The following is a 15,379-nucleotide window of genomic DNA, read 5'->3' as shown; positions in this document are numbered from 1 at the left end:
GAGAGAGAGACTTGTAAAGCGCAACACATGCAAACTGAATCGCCTCTGGGCGCTGTTTCCATTTCATGGGTAAGGAACCCCTTGACCTCAGAAGAGATGGGTTTTAATCTTTCTCCTGAAGGCCAAGTGGTCCGACTCCAGTCGGATGGTGGTTGGTAGTGCATTCCACAGGCGGGGTCCTTGGACTGCAAATCTTCGATCCCCTTTGGACTTGTATCTGGCTGTGATTGGGGTTATGGGCTTTTATTTTTTCGCATTGATATTGGGGGGCGTTGTCTTGAATACACTTATGAAGATATGGATGTTAATCGAGGTTGTCCCATGACGGATGATAAAGTTTGGTCCAAATGGTTGGCTGACCCTACCACAGCCTTTATGCTTGATAACTCATAATATCTTCGATATCTTATATTTGTGAGCTTTATAATGGAGTTATAAGTTGATACCGGGGACACTACCCTTTTATTTCCACTTCTGGTATTGCAAGAAGTTCTATCATTAGGACCAGAGCCATGCGAAGATCCAACATGGTCACCAGAATCCTAGAGGTTGCTACTGGTTATCACGTCCCCTGCGTTGTGATATGTCTTTTATTGCGACCTTTTGTTTTTGTTATGTGGTATGCTTGTACACGTGATATCTTAATAAATAAATAAATAAAAAATAAATAAAAATTGTAGCCAAGTTGTAACCAACTTGACCAAGTTCTGCTAAAGGACCGTACAGAAAAAATGTAGCTTAACCACTTAAGCCCCAGACCATTTCGCTGGCCAAAGACCAGGCCACTTTTTGCGATTCGGCACTTCGTCGCTTTAACTGAAAATTGCGCGGTCGTTCGACGTGACTCCCAAACAAAATTGACATCCTTTTTTTCCTCGCAAATAGAGCTTTCTTTTGGTGGTATTTGATCACCTCTGCGGTTTTTACATTTTTTGCGCTATAAACAAAAAATAGAGCGACGAATTCAATATTTTTTACTTTTTGCTATAATAGATATCCCCCAAAAATATATATAAAAAAAATGTTTCTCAGTTTAGGCCTTCTGGTTTGCGCACAAGTTACAGCGTCTACAAAATAGGGGATAGTTTTATGGCATTTTTATTTTAATTTTTTTAGTAGTAATGGTGACGACCAGTGATTTTTTTTATCGTGACTGCGACATTGTCGGACACTTTTGACACCATTTTGGATCCTTTGTCATTTTTACAGCGATCAGAGCTATAAAAATGCACTGATTACTGTAAAAATTACACTGGCAGTGAAGGGGTTAACCTGTAGGGAGCCCTGAAGGGTTTAAGTGTGACTTAGGGAGTGATTCTAACTGTTAGGGGGCGTGGCTTGCCGTGACACGTCGCTGATCGATTTTTCCGATGACAGGGAACAGACGATCAGTGTCCTGTCACTAGGCAAAATGGGGATATGTTGTGTTTACACTAACATCTTTCCGTCCTTCAGCTCTGTGACACGATCGCGGGACACCAGCTGACATCGAGTCCGCAGGTCCTGCGGGCACAGAGCTTGTGACCGGGTCGCTCGCGAACCAGAAGGAAGTGTGCCCCATTCACAAGGAGGAGGATGTGGAAGAAGACCCACCGCGGATAAGGAAGAGGCAGATTAGGAATATCCGCATAGCAACGGGTATTTCGGGTGAGTCTAAAAAAAAAATTCTTTCAGGGTGGAACTCCACTTTAACCACCTAACCCCCGGACCATATTGCTTTTCAAAGACCAGAGTACCTACATCCGGCCAGAGGTTTAACCACTTGCTTACTGGGCACATAAACCCCCTTCGTGCCCAGGCGAAATTTCAGCTTCCGGCACTGCGTCGCTTTAACTGACAATTGCGCGGTCGTGCGACGTGGCTCCCAAACAAAATTGGCGTCCTTTTTTCCCCACAAATAGAGCTTTCTTTTGGTGGTATTTGATCACCTCTGCGGTTTTTATTTTTTGCGCTATAAACAAAAATAGAGCGACAATTTTTAATAAAATTAATATTTTTACTTTTTGCTATAATAAATATCCCCCAAAAATATATAAAAAAAACATTTTTTTTCCTCAGTTTAGCCTGATACGTATTCTTCTACATATTTTTCGTTAAAAAAAATAGCAATAAACGTTTGATTGGTTTATGCAAAAGTTAGAGTGTTTACAAAATAGGGGGTAGTTTTATGGCATTTTTATTAATATTTTTTTTTTTACTAGTAATGGCGGCGATCAGCGTTTTATTTATTTTTTTCGGTACTGCGACATAATGGCGGACACTTCGGACACTTTTTACACATTTTTGGGACCATTGGCATTTTTATAGCGATCAGTGCTTTAAAAATGCATTGGATTACTATAAAAATGCCACTGGCAGTGAAGGGGTTAACACTAGGGGGTGGGAAGGGGTTTAGTATGTTCCCAGGGTGTGTTCTAACTGTAGGGGGGTGGCCTCACTAGGGGAAATGACTGATCGCTGTTCATACATTGTATGAACAGAGGATCAGCATTTCTCCCCCTGACAGGACCGGGAGCTGTGTGTTTACACACACAGCTCCCGGTCCTCGCTCTGTAACGAGCAATCGCGGACGCCCGCCGGGCACGCGCGCGGGAGTGAGGGGCGAGCAGGGGGCGCGCGCGCCTCCGGCGGCGTGTAGGCGCCCCTAGTGGCCGCTTAGAGAGCTGACGTTATTGTACAGGCTCTCGCGCAGGGGAGCCGACCTGCCGCCGTAGAACTGCGGCGGCTGGTCGGCAAGTAGTTAAAGGGGGGCATATATTTACGTCCATTTGCCCAGCTGTGCCATTCTTTTGACGTAAAAGTGCGCGCGGCGGTCGGCAAGTGGTTAAAGAGTATTGGAAAATGAAAATATACTATAATATCGTGGGGAGAATCTTTAAAATATAAGAAGGTCGATGGAATTTTAAAGAGCATTAGCAACTGTGAAACACTTTATTTCTATAGTCTTTATGGCTTAGGTGGAAATTGTAGTGCTGTAAAATAATTACAATTAGTTTGTTTTATCAGATGCAAACGTGTCAGGCAGGATAATAAATGGCTTCCATTCAAAATACATTAGCTTACCTATTTTTCAATTTTTTTTTTTTTTTTTTGCATTGTAAATCAGCTGAGAAAATAACCGATCATTTGTCGATTCTACTAAACCAGTCCTTAAGTTCTCCAGAGACATGCAGCTCAATACTTAATCTAGTCTAATTGAATGGTGTACACAGTAATAGTTAACACACATTTTGTCATTGTAAAGGATCTGCCAATGTTGCAGGTAAATAGGTCTGTGTGATGTCTTTAGCACAAATATAGCAGATTATCTGCAGTAAATTGACTGTTTATATACTGATCTCTAGCCTGGTGCCTTGTTTTGTTAAATGTATCCATGTATGTGAAATAATAGCATATCTTTTCTAATGTTCCATCTCTCGTAAACGTAATATCACTAGCTTCTATATGTACAGTATAATGCTATTTAGAAATTCTGTATTCTTTGTGGCAAAATTTTTATGGTACCACACACCACTAAATGCCCTCTTAACATTCAGGAATTTGAATCTTAAAAAAAAAAAGTGCAATTTCATATATTTTGACCGCTTTAAGTCATGGATGAGCTTCCCCCAGCCATGACTTAAAGGGGTTGTAAAGGTAGAATTTTTTTTTTCCTAAATAGCTTCCTTTACCTTAGTGCAGTCCTCCTTCACTTACCTCATCCTTCCATTTTGCTTTTAAATGTCCTTATTTCTTCTGAGAAATCCTCACTTCCTGTTCTTCTGTCTGTAACTCCACACAGTAATGTGAGGCTTTCTCCCTGGTGTGGAGTGGCGTGCTCTCCCTCTCCCGTGGACTTTCTCTATCTGCAACATAGGGAGCGTCTTGACTCTCCTGTAAACCAAGGGAGGGGCGAGCACGACACTCGACACCAGGGAGAAAGCCTTGCATTACTGTGTGGAGTTACAGACAGAAGAACAGGAAGTGAGGATTTCTCAGAAGAAATAAGGACATTTAAAAGCAAAATGGAAGGATGAGGTAAGTGAAGGAGGACTGCACTAAGGTAAAGGAAGCAAAGGTAAAAAAATTGTGCCCCTTTAAAGCGGACCTTCAGTAGTTTTTTCAACTTTCCATCTATTAGACCCCTTTCTCACTGAAGAGTTTTTACGGCGTTTTAGCGTTGAAAATAGCGCAATTAAAATGCTCATAAAACACTTTCCATGCATCTCAATGGACCCTTTCACACTTAGTCCTGCAAGCAGCATCTTTGGAGCAGCTTTTGGGCGCTGAAAAAAAAACGCTTCAAAAACGCCCCTCTCCATTGAAATGAATTGAAAGCGCTGTAAAAACGCCTTGCCCTTTCACACTGAGGCACTGCAAAAATGCCCTAAAACGTTAGGGTCTTAGCGGTGCTTTACCCCTTCTTTTTTTTTTCGGGCGCTGGCAGTGTGAAAGGGCTCTGAAAGCACTCGGGCTTTCACATTGGGATTGCAGATGAGGCTTCTTTCAGGCGCTTAACAGGCTTTATTTTTAACGCCAGTTAAAGTCTTCTGCCCTTGTTTCTTTTAAAGCGGAGTTCCACCCTGAAAAAATTAAAAAAAAAAAAAAAAAAATGTACTTACCCGAAATAGCTGTTGCTATGCGTAAGTCCCGAATCTGCCTCTTCATCCCCTGCGGTGGATTCTCTTCCTCCTCCTACACTCGGTTTCTTCTTGTGAATGGGACGCACTGCATTCTGGGAACCGTGTGTATCCCAGAAAGCAGCCGGCCCATTCACAAAGCGCCGCGCTGCTCGCGCATGCGCAGTAGGAAACGTGCAGTGAAGCCGTGCGGCTTCACTGCCTGTTTCCCTTACTGTGGATGGCCGCGCCTGGAGCTGCCAGGAACGAGGATCGGCCTCGGCGGGGGGCGACATCGCTGGCGACAAGGACAGGTAAGTGTCCTTATTAAAAGTCAGCAGCTACCGTGTTAGCAGCTGCTGACTTTTATTTTTATTTATTTTTTACCAGACCTCCGCTTTAACTTTTGGATAGTAAAACATTTAATTTTTTTCAGCCAGTAAATACCTTATATAGCCCACTTCCTGTTTCTTGTCTGATACAAAGCCTAGGCTTATAACATCATACATCATACATCTCTCTCTCACTGTCATGAGAGTTTGCTAGGAAGGGGAGAGGGATGAGTCTTAAAGAGGGGGTTCACCCTATAAAAAAATATATTTTTTTCTAGCATTGAATTAAGCATAGTAGCGCGAGCTAAAGTATGCCTTTATTTATTTGTTTTGCCCCGTACTCACTGTTTAACCACTTCAATACCGGGCAGTTATACACCCATCCATACCGGGCCTATTCTGGCACTTCTCTCCTACATGTACAAATCATATTTTTTTGCTAGAAAATTACACAGAACCCCCAAACATTATATATGTTTTTTTAGCAGACACCCTAGGGAATAAAACGACGGTCATTGAAACGTTTTATCTTGCACGCCATTTGCGCAATAATTTTTTAAACGCCTTTTTTTTGGAAAAAAATTGTTTCATGAATTAAAAAAAATAACAAAACAGTAAAGTTAGCCCAATTTTTTTGTAAAATATGAAAGATGATGTTACACCGAGTAAATAGATACCTAACATGTCACGCTTTAAAATTGCGCACACTCATGGAATGGCGCCAAACTTCGGTACTTAAAAATCTCCATAGGCAACACTTTGAATTTTTTTACAGGTTACCAGTTTAGATTTACAGAGGAGATCTAGTGCTAGAATTGTTGCTGGCACTCTAACGCACACGGCGATACCTCACATATGTGGTTTTAACGGTGTTTACATATGTCGGCGGGACTTGCGTGTGCGTTCGCTTCTGCGTGCAAGCTACTGGGTGACAGGGGCGTTAAAAAAAAAAAATTATTTCTTTTTTTTTTTACATATTTATTTATCGCCGCTATGATCGTTCTTACGTTGTGCAGAATCGCCGGCAGGAGAGAAGGATATCTGAATGATGCCTCTCGCTGCAGGCATCATTCAGATATCCACCCGGAAAGCCCAGGACGTCATATGACGTCCTCCTGGATCGAGGAGGGGTTCCTGCCGCCGTCATTTCACAATGACGCGGTAAGGAAGTGGTTAATCCTATAGTGAAGATTCTGACTCCCCGCGGGGAATGGGCGTTCCTATCCAGAGGGAAGATGATTGACGGCTGGCTCTGGCGCGTCACGCTTCTCCGGAAATAGCCGAAATAGGACTTGGCTCTATTTCCGTATAGCCGAGACCTACTCCGGCTATCTTCGGGGAGCGTGACATGCCATAGCCGGCCGTCAATCATTTTCCCTCTGGATAGGAACCCCCATTCCCCGCGGGGAGTCGGAATCTTCACTATAGGATTAAACAGTGAGTACGGGGCAAAAAAATAAAATAAAGGCATACTGTAGCTTGCGCTACTATGCTGAATTTAATGCTATAATGTTGTTACTGAGGGTGAACCACTGCTTTAAGAGGGCCAATGAAAGCTGCAGAGCTGGAGGTGTGTGTCTGTGTAAATCCAGGAAGTGAACAGGCAGCAGCTTCAGCTGCCCACAGTTAAAATGGCTCCAGCCGGGCTCAGTGGAGGGGGATTTATGCAGCGTATTTGGCAAGTACAGAATCACAGTATATATAAAATAATGTGCAAAGTGGTTGGAGGGAAGCTTCAGAATGGCAAAGATGTTTTTCTTACAAATGATGTGAGCGGACTGCAGTTCCTCTTTTGAAATGCATATAGAACGGCTTTTGGATTCCTGATGTAAATGTCCTCTTCTTCTTTTTCTTCTGTGCTGATGAATACAGATTGCTCAAAGACAAGAATTCAAAAGACCAGAGTCATGCTATTTAATAACATTGTCCATTTAGTCAGATGTCTCTTATGTTGTACAGCAGCACACTGAGCACCTCTGACAAGTAGACAGCAGAGCCTGACATGTTTGTATTGACTCTTTCCTAGTTATCCATACAGTGAAGACAGCAGTCAGGGGAAGCAATACATGAATACACGATGTCCAGCGTGGTGCGATCGAATTCTAATGTCACACTCTGCTAAAGAACTTCTTTTAAAGGTAAGACTCCGCTGGGAATAAGGCTGAATCTGTAGAGAGAGACTCATTCTAATGAATGTTTTATGCAGTATTTAAGCATTTCTCTTCCTAATCGTCACTGCAACATAGGAATGTCTGTGTTTTTAAGGGTCCATCTACCCAGATGTCATATTCCTTTGGGGGGAGAAGTGGAGATTATATTGCATTTTGTATTAAAAATAAATATCGGGGAGTGAGACTGTTCTGGACAAGGTAGAATGGGTGAAACTCCATGATGCAAGTTAAAGTGGATGTAAAGCCCCTCTCATCCTTTCTAAACTACTGCCATAGTGCTGATCTATAAGGATATAGATGCCTCCTGCATGTGTCCTTACCTGTCAAATGTCTCCCCTCTGTCTGTTATCAGAACTGAAAAACTGCAGATTCTGTGGGTGGGTCTGTTGTCTGGAGCTCTGTGGGTGGATTTGTGATGCCAGTAGACTCCCCGCCCTCCTCTACACTCCCCTTGTCAACATGCATTTTCTCCTGTTGATTCCTTACACTCAGGGCTTTTTTTCTCAGAAGATAGGTGCAGGAACTCCCCCTATCCAAGTCACCCCTTTTCTCCGTCCCTACCCACCTCCCAGTACCGCCCCTTTTAGACAATATAGAACCAAATATAATTTTGTGGTTCTAAGTAATTTCTATGGAATTTGGTAATGATATCAAGGGAAACTGTAAAATAGATCCCCTGTAGCCAGCTACAATAGATCCCCCTAACAACAATGGACCAACCACAACATAATCTCCCCCCAGCAACAAAAGACTCCCAGCAGCATCAACAGATCTCTGCACAACCAGCATGAATAGACTCTCTGGCTGCCATCAACAATAGACCAGTCCCCCAACAGTAGACCTCTTTCAGCAACAATAGGTCCCCCACCAGCAACAATAGGTCCCCCACCAGCAACAATAGGTCCCCCACCAGCAACAATAGACCCCCCACCAGCAACAATAGACCCCCCCTGCACAAATAGATCCCCAGCAGTGAGCATCAATACCCTGCAGCGCACCCCAGCACCCCTTGCCATTACATACAGTCAGTCCAGGAGGTGCCGGAACTGCGTTCCCCCGCGTTCCCGCTGAAAAAAGCCCTGCTTACACTAAATTCTGCTATGATCACTAACATCCAGTCAAAATCCAGAAAAGTAACCACATGACTTCATAAAAGGAGTGGGGGTGGGGTTTAAAAAAAATGGGTTTGCATCCACTTTAAGTGTGGGTTGGTGACTAGGCCAAGTACTCTGGTGAGAAGATAATCGGAGACCTCAAGTCTCATGGAGTCTTAAGAACCAATGGGCAATTTAGCACACAAGTGAAGGAGGAATATTCATACTGAACCTCATTGGTGTGCGCAGCCTATTGCATTAGGACAGGGGGTCTCAAACTGGCGGCCCTCCAGCTGTTCTGAAACTACAAGTCCCATCATTGCCTCTGCCTGTGGGAGTCCTGTTTGTAACTGTCAGCCTTGCAATGCCCTGTGTGACTTGTAGTTTTGCAACAGCTGGAGGGCCGCCAGTTTGAGACCCCTGCATTAGGGTGTGCTCCCCAGAGCAAAAGCAGTAGAGCAGAGATTGGTGTCAGTAGCTTATTTTTTTAAAAAATGTTTACAATTTCGGGTTTTTTTTCATTCTTTTTTACAGTATTCTATTTTATTACTTGTTTGCAATTTTTTTATATATTTTTTTTATTTAACAGTTCTGACTCCATCTCAGTTTTATTGGAAAATTCTTGGACAAATATACATACATTAATGGTATTATCATACCATCAAAACAGCTTACAAATACATTATACAGACTAACAAAACCAAAACATCAAACAAAGAAAAAAGAAAGAAGAGGAGACCCATTGGAGGCTTTGGTAAAATATCGAGGGTCTCTCTTTTGTGACTCAGTAAGGGACTGAGGACAGAGCTTCCCCAGTCCCTCTCTCTGCAGTTTCCGCTGCACTGGACAGTGGAGAAATGGGAAGTGCTCATCGTTTACTATGCTTCAGTTAAAGCGGAAGTAAACCCATCCATAAAACAGTTACATAACAAAACACTCCTAATGCTTGTACTGTCATCTATTGTGTCAAATCATCCAATGGCTGGTGTCATAACTGATCACATGTGCAGCACCATGGCAGTTGTAGATTAAACAGAGGCAAAGATGGCCGCTTCATTGGCTGAAAACAAAAGGGGGGTTTACTTGCACTTTAGGAATGAACACAGGGGTGATTTGTACAGATCGCTCACTGTGTGTTCATTCTGAAAAGGAAGGGGCTGGGAAATTCAATATTAACCAGCCCCTTCCCCCACTCTCAATGCTGATACAACCCCCACAGCAGCCAGGGGGAGAGGAGGGAAGCTGGCAGCACTGCAGGGGGAGACGGGGCACCTGGAAACAGGGGAAATCGGTACCTCACAGGGGAATAGGGTATGCGTCCACCTATGCTGAATCTATAAGAGAATGGCATGGTGTCAGGAAAAAATGAATAACGGAAGGCCAGTTTGTGATACCTTGTTCTCCCATGGCTGTTACTCACACTTGCCCAAACCCTACATCCATGCTTCTCTTCTGATGCTGTAGCCATGGAGTTGCTTACAGTAACAAGGGACAAACATATCTGTCTATATTTCTACAAGAAGCCCTGTACACTTATTCACAGACCAATCCTATTTAATTTGTTCATAAACGACCTGGAGAATGGGGTATACAGTTCAATCTCTGTATTTGCGGACGATACTAAGCTAAGTAGGGCAATAACTTCCCCGCAGTATGTGGAAACCTTGCAAAAAGAGCTGAACAAATTAATGGGTTGAAAAAAATTAAAGAAAAAGTTGCGCTAATCCTGTGAAAAAATGAATAATGGATATAGCAGCCAGCACCAACAATGGAACAATGTTGTATACAAAAATAAAAAATAAAGTGCAGCGCTAAATTGCATAAGGTATGAATCCTATATACAAAATATTCTTTGCAAAAATGCAAATATAGTGCTCACAACCAAGTGAGAATAGATTGGACCTGAAAGTGAAAAAATATGAATACCTAGGAGCTATATAAAAAAAATTAAATATATAGTACATGTGAATACCAATATATACCACAAGGGTGATGTGGAGGAAGTCCAATGTTAGAACTGTTCTTATTATAAAACGTTCTAATAAAAGTAAAATAAAAAAATGTCTTTGAGGTAGACTAAGGAAACTTGTGAGATGAGTCATCCCAAGGCAGAAATCAGATGCACATTCTGTGATACGATCCAATGGTGGTTTACACAGGTGAGAGGAATCACATCAAGGTGTCACCCATACAGGATCAGCCAAGGCATCCAAATGGTAAATGGAAAAGATGGGTACTCTTACCAGATAAGGTGGACACACTCGTCAGCGACGGCGTGTCAATCAAGCCTGTAAGAGCTCCTCAAAACGATGGTAACAATGGAACAGCCGATGGAATTGTTGATAATCACCATCCGAAGTTGAGTATATCCAAATTGAGGCACATCACAAGCGAGACCGCCGTCCCCGTACCTTCCCCTCACTAGCAGCTTCTGGAAAGATCGAACGCAAAAGCCGCATCCGGGAGCTTATGCAAAAAAGGCAAAAAAATAAGACGGCTCCATTCACTTACATTGATTTTCTCATGCAGTGCGACTTGAGGCGACTAGGGGCGACTTGGGGCAACTTGAAGTCGGATCCAAAGTCGTCTCTGTGTGAATGGGCTCTACGGTTCACACTGGGGCGGCACGACTTCGGGGGCGACTCGGCAAGGCGTCCTGAAGACTACTTCAGAGGCGACTTGGAAAATTACTTCTGTATAGAAGTCAATGCAAGTCGCCCGAGTCGCCCCCAAAGTTGTACAGGAACCTTTTTCTTAGTCGGAGCGACTTGCGTTGCTCCTATTAGAACGGTTCTATTGAGTAGAAAGGAACGCGACTTGTCAGGCGGCTGAGTCGCCTGACGAGTCGCCCCAGTGTGAACCGGCTCTAAAGCAGCAGGCAGGGTTTTTTATTTTTTTTGTTTGTGTTTTTTTTGTGTGTTTTTTTATTTATTTTTTTGTTTGTTTTTTTATGGTGCACTGCAATTCAGTGCACTGGTTTGAATAGGTCCTTTTTCAAACTATGTAACTGAAAAGGCTTCAAAATGCTTGATAATGTGCAGGATGTGAATAAGCCCTTGGTGTGTGCTCTGCAGCTCATTAGAGAGAAGACCCCGAGATCTTTTTTTTTTTTAAGGCTTAAGTGCTGATCCAGCTAGATTTCATATTAAAGAAAAAAAAAAGCCAAGATTGTATCGGCCACACATTTCCCTGTCTTCTCCTGGAGAATGGATGGTGTTCACAAATTAGCACACAGCATGTCGAGCCTTTCACACTAGGCGTTACAGATTGTACAGACATGGGGCTGTAAACTGCTTTCATGCAACACCATCTATCATGCCATGCTCGGTTACCTCACCATCATGTTATTTTATGCTTTCTGAGCCCTAAAACACCAAAGGTTGCCCACCGCTTGCGAGGCACGTTGACGCCTGATAGCATGCAGTAATGAATGCTCGGTGGAGTGTGCCCTGTTCCTGCTTGTGCAGTGCTGTAATTTGTTTATCTGTCTAAAGATTATACAGTTGGAAATCCACAATTTTATGCTGCCTTTCTAAATTATCAAGTCTCTTTTTGATGAATGCTTTCTCACTTGCAAAGGAAGTGCCATTATGATCTTGAAATATTGGAAAGTGCTCATGCATACAATGCAGAAGGTTATGTTTTTTTTTTTTTTTTTTCTTATGCAATTTTGGCAGACAACCATAATATAAAGTAAATCTGACCTTAAAACCTGCCTAATGCATTAACATAATTTAGTTTTTACTCTAAACAGTGATGTATATATTACACACTTATTCATTCAGACTTGACTGATTACAGGGAGAAGTCCTTGACAATATTTAATAATCGTTGACATGTCATCACTTGATGTTTGTTTGAGGTCGCCATAATGGGAATCTGACAGATTTTGTGTTTTTTTTAGAGTTATGTTTCCTTTGCACATTTCAGCCATACGATTATGAAAACACATTTGCTTGGATAGAAAGGAAAAAGGGTGGAAAAGTATTGTGTATGTAAAATTATGATCATTTTAGTATTAAAATCTTCTTTTTTTTTTTTTTTTCTGACATCCATTCTTGTGTTTTTGTGTTTATGAATGATTTGTATTTTTGTTGTTGTAAAAGTATGTAAGGTTTTATATTTGTATAATAATTGAATACATTTTTTTTTTAAACAACTTCTAATGCCGCGTACAGACGGTCATTTTTTGTGATGAAAAAAAACGACATTTTTGAAACTTCATTTTCAAAAACGATGTAGCATACACACTATCGTTTTTTCACAATGCTCTAGCAAAGCGAGGTTACGTTTCACCACTTTTTTCCATTGAAGCTCGCTTCATAACTAGCTTCTGGGCATGCGCGGGTTGAAAAACGTCATTTTAAACGACGTTTTTTGCTACACACAGTCAATTTCTGTGAAGTAAAAAATGACGTTTTGAAAAACGACACAAAAAATTCAAGCATGTTCGAATTTTTTTTGGTAATTTTTTTGAAGACATAAAACTACATTTTTGCCCACACATGATCATTTTAAATGACGTTTTTTAAAATGACGTTTTTTTTCATCACAAAAAACGACCGTCTGTATGCGGCATAAGACATGCATAGAAGCATAAGGCCTCTTTCACACGGGCGGATAGAATGGTGCTTTTAAGTGTGGATTTTATCATTTTCTACCGCAGCTGAAAGCACACAATGCTTTCCTATGGCCCCATTCACACACTGCGTTTAGCTGCGTTTTCATTACATGCGGTTTGGTGCAGATAGAAAAAATAGATTTGACTGCGTCCAGGAACGATTTTGCGCAGCTATCTGCATATAACTGCAGGTAATCGCAGCGCACTGTGTCAGCTGCGGATAGCAGCATGAACTAAAGAAAAAACAGGAAGCGCATCAAAATAAAAACGGTTGCTATGGGGATGACAATAATGGCCAACCGCAGCTAAACGTAGCTGCATGTAAACGCAGCTAATCGCAGTGTAAAAAATGCAGCCGATCGCTGTGCCTGGAGTCTTGAATTTCAAAAGAAAGAAACATGCTTTTAACGTGCGGCAGAACAGACGTCCGTGTGAAAGGCGCCTTAAGGAAATGTGCTAAAATAAAGAAAGCTGTAGTATAACAAAAAAATAATGAAAAAATAATAAAGTGAATTTGTGACAGATGTTTGGGTATGAGCAAGGAGGTGGAAAGGTCATTTTACAAAGTTTGAGCCTTAACTTGTATAGTTGTTTTTGTAAAAGTATGTAAGGTTTTATATTTGTATAATAATTTAATAAAAATTATTTGAAACGACTTCTAAGAAATGCATAGAAGCATAAAGGAAATGTGCTAAAATAAAGAAAGCTGTAGTATAAAAAAAATAATAATAATAATAAAATGAATTTGTGACAGATTTTGGGGTATGAGCAAGGAGGTCGGAGGTCATTTGACAACGTTTGATCCTTAATGTTTTATTTATTTTCTGTCTATTCAGTGTGTAATTTTATATACTCAATGAAACTTTTCATATGCAGATGTATGTGTGAATTGGTACTGTAAAAATACTTTAGAGAGTATATACCTCAATTTGTTTGAATAAATTCAAAAATATGGAATGATGTTATACTGAGAGAGCAGTCATAAAGGGCCATATTTTTAGTTTTCAAAGTCAAAAAATACTAACACTGCCATGTATTACAGCTACGAGTAAGCATCACAGGATGCGAAACATGTCAGCTCTTTTTTCCTAACCCACTTCTTGTTTGACTGCATGAATTTTGGCTGTTTTTTCCATTTGAATTTTTGTTGTTTTTTTATGTTTTGAATAAAGACATAGTTTTTTGAGGAGTGCGGCGATCCAGGATTTTTCTTTCATCTCACTGCCATGTATTATCTTGCAATAATGAATTTTTATAAAGAGTTGACCAGGAAAAAAAAAAAAAATGTAATACTAAAATGATCATATTTTACATACACAATACTTTTCCACCCTTTTTCCTTTCTGTGTATGTAAAATATGATAATTTTAGTATTACAATCTTTATTTTTTTTTTTATTTTTTTTTTACCGTGGTCAACCCTTTTATAAAAGTTCATTATTGCAAGATATTACATGGCAGTGTTAGTATTTTTAGACTTTGAAAACTAAAAATATGGCCCTTTATGACTGCTTTCTCAGTATACCATCATTCCATATTGTTGCATTTATTCAAACAAATTGAGGTATATACTCCCTAAAGTATTTTTACAGTACCAATTCACACACTGTATATGAAAAGTTTCATTTATTATATAAAATTCCACATTGAATAGACAAAAAAAAAAACATTAAGGATCAAACGTTGTCAAATGACCTCCGACCTCCTTGCTCATACCCCAACATCTGTCACAAATTAATTTTATTATAAAAAAAAAAAAAAAAAATTTATACTACAGCTTTTTTTATTTTAGCACATTTCCTTTATGCTTCTATGGATTTCTTAGAAGTTGTTTCAAATAATTTTTATTAAATTATTATACAAATCTAAAACCTTACATACTTTTACAAAAAACAACTATACAAATCATTCATAAAAACACAAGAATGGATCTTGGGGGGGAAGACCAAAGAACAAAAAAAAACAAAAAGAGGGGGAGCAAAGATTGGAACTACTCCACCATCTCACCCCCCGCCAAAAAGGGGGGGGGGTTCACCTCAACTCCCACCCAGAAGCGTATCTAGTGAAAATAGCGCCTATGGCAAGCACTGAAACTGCGCCCCTGTCGAAACATTTGAAACCCATCTTTCAGATAACCATAACAAAAAAAACAGCTAACAAAACTAGTGATATTTATCATCCCTTGTGATACCTTGGGTAGCGACATATCCTCTTTATGGAGAAATCTGGGTTTATTAGACCCCTGATCCCTCCTCTGCCCTCCAAGGCCAGGTAAATGCAGAACCAATACTGGAAGTGATGAAATCTTCATCACTTAAGGCCTCAGTTTTCACAGAGGAGAGGGAGAAACTGATGTTCCTCTTTCTTTGTGTGCTGCCAATCCGACCAGATGGAATGGGAGAACAGGGGAGGGCTGTGGCTGAATGCAGCAGGGAGCAAGGATAGCACTACCATTGTCCATTAGCAAAAGTGCTGAAAATGAGATCTTGCCTATACTCGGGAGGAGGGAAGAGGAGACCCTCAGACCCTGGTAAGTGCCTTGCTGCCCAGCCACTCAACAGCGC

The 15,379-nt window shown here is 40.9% G+C and overlaps 1 protein-coding gene across 2 annotated transcripts in view; it reads left to right on the top strand.

Moving 5' to 3' along the window:
- Window positions 1-15,379, top strand: part of INPP5A (inositol polyphosphate-5-phosphatase A) — a 599,826-nt gene that overhangs the window by 568,221 nt on the left and 16,226 nt on the right. For both annotated transcript variants that reach the window (XM_040361359.1, XM_040361360.1), the window contains exon 13: window positions 6,957-7,068. In XM_040361359.1, coding sequence (XP_040217293.1) covers window positions 6,957-7,068 — 112 coding nt within the window. The remainder of the gene's footprint in view (window positions 1-6,956; window positions 7,069-15,379) is intronic.

Source organism: Rana temporaria, chromosome 8, assembly GCF_905171775.1.
Source record: "Rana temporaria chromosome 8, aRanTem1.1, whole genome shotgun sequence".
In the NCBI taxonomy this organism is placed as follows: domain Eukaryota; kingdom Metazoa; phylum Chordata; class Amphibia; order Anura; family Ranidae; genus Rana; species Rana temporaria.
This window is presented reverse-complemented; position numbering and strand designations above follow the sequence as displayed.